Genomic DNA, 4,820 nt, shown 5'->3' with positions numbered 1-4,820 from the left:
TCCACCAACATACTCGATCTGTTTCGTAGGTTCTTTTTGGGCCGACATTAGAAGTATTAATTAACAAAACATTATCATGATCCATCACCAAATCTTTCACAAAATGATATCAATTCTATACTAGCTACTAATATTCACTTTAATTTGGATATGGTTTGTAAGAAACGCACACCAGATTCCGGCAAACCGCGTAGGGTATTTGTCACAACATTCAACCCCTTGTATAATATAACTTTCGGAATCAAAAGTTAAACTTGTTTTAACTTGGGCTATTTCCTAGCTCGCTTTTAGTGGATTGCTCGTAATATGATGTTTGGTTAATAAGGATTGGGATACATCACAACCTCTATAGCATATGGTTCATCAACCCATTACATAAAACAGCTTTTTAAAATTTAAGTTATATAACAAATGCCTCCAAAGAAAATAAATTTATTTTATACCACCCTCAAAACATACCAACTTAAATGATCCCAATTTGTGAGAATAAAGCTCCCACCTTTCTTTCTGTATATGTACTCTATACACAACCTGCAGCCACTCTACACTCTAAATCAAACCCTTTGCACCAAAAACATTCAACACAATAAAACATCAAATTCCTTGATTTTGCATATACTTTGAAGCTAGTTCATGGCTTGAAATCATTCTTTGTAAAATCTTTATCTTTGTATGAGGTATCTGAACCTGTAATCATAAGGCATTATTTGAACCTTTCTAGATATTGGCTCTCTTCCTATTTTCTCAAGACACGCAACCGCCTGTTTCCTTAATTCACCGGGTAGTTGCAGGCAAACCCAATCTATTAAAGCTTCTAAATCCTTGCCAAAATCAGGCAGATACCGATCTAACATGTGTGGTATTAATAATTTGTTGGTTTTCGTTATGCCACACGCTGCTTGAAGGTAATCTCTCTTTGCTGTTGCTAACTCATTTTCCACTTGTGCTGATGTGTACACTCTCATCTATATGTTGAAAGTTTATAAAAAAAATGGCCAAAAGGATTTATAAAAACAGTCAAGAAGGTTTATAAATATTATACCGCAGGTGAAGACCAGCTGCCACTGCATAAAGCAAATGTGACCAATGGTTCAGACCATTCCAAGCCAAATTTGCTACGCATTTCAGCTTCATTATGTTCAACAGATTGTTGGCATGACTGAAAAGAATGAGGATAAATTATATGGACACACAGCAGAAAAATAAATTTTGATTACTTATTTATAGGTCAAACTTAGTTGTGCAAACACTGAACGTTTATGTTCGCTTATTTAATAAATGAACGAACATGAAATGAAAACTTTGTTCATTTAGTTAGACGAACGAATGAACATGAACACATGTCTCATTCATTCATTTTATGTTTGTCGATGTTCGTTTACGTTCGTTCATTCAAATTTTTTTTGTTCATTAGTTTACATTTGGTTAAAGTTCTTTCATTTACGTGTGTTAATAAATCCATTTAAATTTTTTTATGCCCATTACAATTTAGTCTAGTTGTTCACGTTTATTGTTTTTAGCTAAGTTATGTTCATTCTATTACGTTCATGAGCCGTTAATTTATATTGTTAACGAACGAACTTAAATGATAACAAACACGTTCATTTTTTTTAACAAAGGAACACGAACAAGAAAAGCACGTTCGTTAAATTGTTCATGTCCGTCGTTCATTTGGTTCGAGGCCTAGACCGGAACCACAACTTACAAGTTTTAAGCGATTAGGAAGCCTCAAGATAAAATGCTCAATCGTGAACGGGTTCAGCAAATACCCGCCGACCTTTATTGTTGCCTGATGGAAATCCAATAATCTTAGTTAAATTATCATAATAACCCTGGTGAAAGTATAAATGAGTTTGAATTGGTCACCTTTTGCATTAGTGCTGGCATCATTTCATGGCTATCAAGTATTCCATGCTCCAAATATGCCTGTCATATTATTTTAACCCTTGTAACGCCAACCATGTATATGCACATACAAAGAAAAAATAGACAGAAAAATATACTTACATTCATCATACAGATATTGTAAATGTTTATCCAAAACGCGAGCTTTTGCTGATGCGTCAAACCGTCTATGTTGACAGAGGCCAGCTTCTCAAGTAGGAGCCTACACATTCAAGTAGCATATAATTCATAAAATAGTTTGATATAATAGCAAATTACAAATTTTTTTCTTTATGTATTACCCAATTTATGAAACGTGCCATTTAAGATGGAAAATAAAAGATTAGTGAGAAGTACACAATTCGTCCTTTAAGGGGTAAGGGCAAAATGGTCATTTTCATAAAGTAACCTTAAAGGTTAACTCCTGTTAGTGGAAATGACATAAGGCGTGATAACTTTTCAAAACAAAGGTTAAAGGGAACGTTTCGTAATTTGAGTAATAATAAACGACAAAATTTGTAACTTACTTTAGATATAATTATATGATCAAACTTACTTGAGTCTACGGATCAACAGGGATGCATTTGCTTTCTTTTTAAAATCAATTGAACCGGTTTCAATTGCAAAAAGATCCTTATAAGGGCCAATATCTCTCCTCTTTGATTTCAAACAGACACCATAAGGATCCCTAAAAGCAGGACCTCCATCGCCACCGGTTAAATCCAACGACATTAAATTGGAGAACGCCTCCGCGTCCATGGTTTTTGCTTTCAGTTTGCTTAATCTTAAAAATATTCCAATCAAGCATTTTAACACATTTTCAGAAACTTTGTTGCATTCACTTTCAGCTTCCAAATGTCTATCTCCTGAAGATGAACTTGAACAGCTTTCTTGAGCCTTTTCTTGATCCACCAACTTACTCTGTATTACGCAGTTTCAATTTAGCAGTTGACTTTGAGGTCAAACAGAACCATGATTTAGATTGCATAACTTTGACCACTTTAATAAAGATTATATACAGATCCCACCGCATTAAGCATAGGGATTATATAGAAAAACTTGTAATCCATCTAGCAAAATCTGCTTTTGATTGAGTCATAACAAAACCATTATTTAAATTGCATAACTTTGACCTTATAAAGTCAAAGGGATACCAGAAAAGTACCTGTGGTTTCGGAGGACTGTGTTTTCCAGCACTTTCAAATTTGATTTGAGGCCTTTTAACTAAACTTTGCACTTCATCAACTACCCTTTCAGGAGAACACGTAATTTTGCTATTGGAATTAACAGCCGACCGGTTTTCTTTACCTAAAACACCATCATCACTATTAACTAAATCCGGTTTCTTCAAATCTGCAGGCTTCTTGTCAACAAGGGTATTCAAAAGATCAGGCCCGATTCGATTAGAGTACGATAATCTAGTAGAACCACTTCTGGTGAGTGAATTCAAAGGCTTCTGCTGTGACAACTTTGATGGTTCTGAATGGACTTCAAGTTCAAGTTGGGACACTGATGATGACTGATCTAATGAGTTATTATTATTATCTGAGTTATTAATATTGACCTTGGATGAAAGATAAACCGCTTCTTGATACAACCCCTGCCTAAAGCTAACAACTTCTTCCTCTAATCTTACAACTTCTTCTTCAAGAACAGCTACTTCAGCTAGCAGCTCCAAAGTCTGTGAATTTAACAAAAAAAAAAAAAAAAAAAAAAAACTATGACATCTGATCATGGTTGTAAAAATCACGCATAGGCGCACCCTAGGGATTAATGGCTAGTACCGAGTCACTGATTAATCCTGTTTGGTCAAAATTGAAAATTTTATATGTATAATAGAAAAACTACATATAAATTTCAATCCAATTAATCCGAATTAATCGCTAGTCCATATCCCACCACCGGACTAAGGAGTTGTACAACAGTGCATGTGATTGATGATGAATTGGAATAAAGTGGTAGGAAAGGTAACCTGTGGAGGAAGATAAGGAGGAAGATGAGGTAAAGTTCCTAAGCGTCTGCTGAAGGCTCTTTCAAGTGCCCTGTGTACATTTTCTTCTTGTCTTAGCTTCTTCTTCAACTTATCAACCTGTTTGATTCAAATCAGTGTCTGTGTATATGTAGGTAGAGAGAGAAAGAGGGTTGTAAAAACATACATCTTGAATCAAGGCAAGTTTTCTTTCTTTTCTTGAAATCCTTGTTGTTCTATTGAGGATTGGTTTTCCTGATTTGAATGGTTGTGTTTGCATCTTAATTGTTGGTCAAATCAAAATTTGATCTGTCATAGAAGATAGATAGATATTCAAGTAAGTAGTTGTAACTCAAAGAAATGAATATAAATATAAATATAAAAATTAAAGAGAGAGACCAGCCGGCCATGTGAGATTTGATTAGTATGAAAAGCATCATCGGCATCTTCAATTAAAAACACTTAGTAGGAAACAAGATGTTGAAGGGATCAGTAGTCATATGTAGTTTAGTTATGTATCAACAACACAATAAAAAGATGGAAGAAAGTATTTTCAAGGTGATGATGAGCGGGAAAAGGAGGTAGTGAATAATAATAATATCCATGGGGGTTGGGTTGGGTGTATGTAAAAGAGATGGATAATAGATATATGGTGTTGGAGTAAAAAAGCAGGAATGGAGTCAGAGAGAGAAAGAAAAGGACAAGTGAGAGTTGGGGAGTGTGAGTGTGTTGGTAGGCCACCGCGACACAAGCTGCCTCTCACTCTCTCTGTAACGTAACAACTACAACATCGCCTCACTTATAAATTATTTTTTATTTTCTCTCACTTTCAAAGTATATGAAACTATTAGGCTGAGGGGTGTGGAGCGTGAGAAAGGGCGCAAGAGGACAGCCGCTCGCGCCCAGGGGCGCGAGCACCACACCACCGAGGCGCGAGAGGGGCGCGAGCGCAGAAAAAGAGGCAGGC

General features: G+C 35.6%; 1 protein-coding gene across 1 annotated transcript; it reads right to left on the bottom strand.

The window, feature by feature from the left end:
* Positions 1-412: 412 nt before the first annotated feature.
* Positions 413-4,168, bottom strand: LOC143607738 (uncharacterized). Its single transcript, XM_077083081.1, has 9 exons — positions 4,041-4,168; positions 3,857-3,973; positions 3,050-3,565; positions 2,441-2,805; positions 2,008-2,107; positions 1,867-1,926; positions 1,706-1,789; positions 1,043-1,159; positions 413-965 (listed from the first exon to the last, which is right to left on the bottom strand). The coding sequence occupies exons 1-9, from the start codon at positions 4,131-4,133 to the stop codon at positions 663-665; spliced, it is 1,755 nt and encodes a 584-aa protein (XP_076939196.1). The 5' UTR covers positions 4,134-4,168; the 3' UTR covers positions 413-662.
* Between the last annotated feature and the right edge of the window lie 652 nt (positions 4,169-4,820).

Source organism: Bidens hawaiensis, unplaced genomic scaffold (assembly GCF_021521415.1).
Source record: "Bidens hawaiensis isolate Kalapana, Puna unplaced genomic scaffold, B.hawaiensis_p1.1 tig00086081_1, whole genome shotgun sequence".
NCBI lineage: Eukaryota > Viridiplantae > Streptophyta > Magnoliopsida > Asterales > Asteraceae > Bidens > Bidens hawaiensis.
Note: the sequence above shows the minus strand (reverse complement) of the source record. Positions and strands in the feature narration are given on the sequence as shown.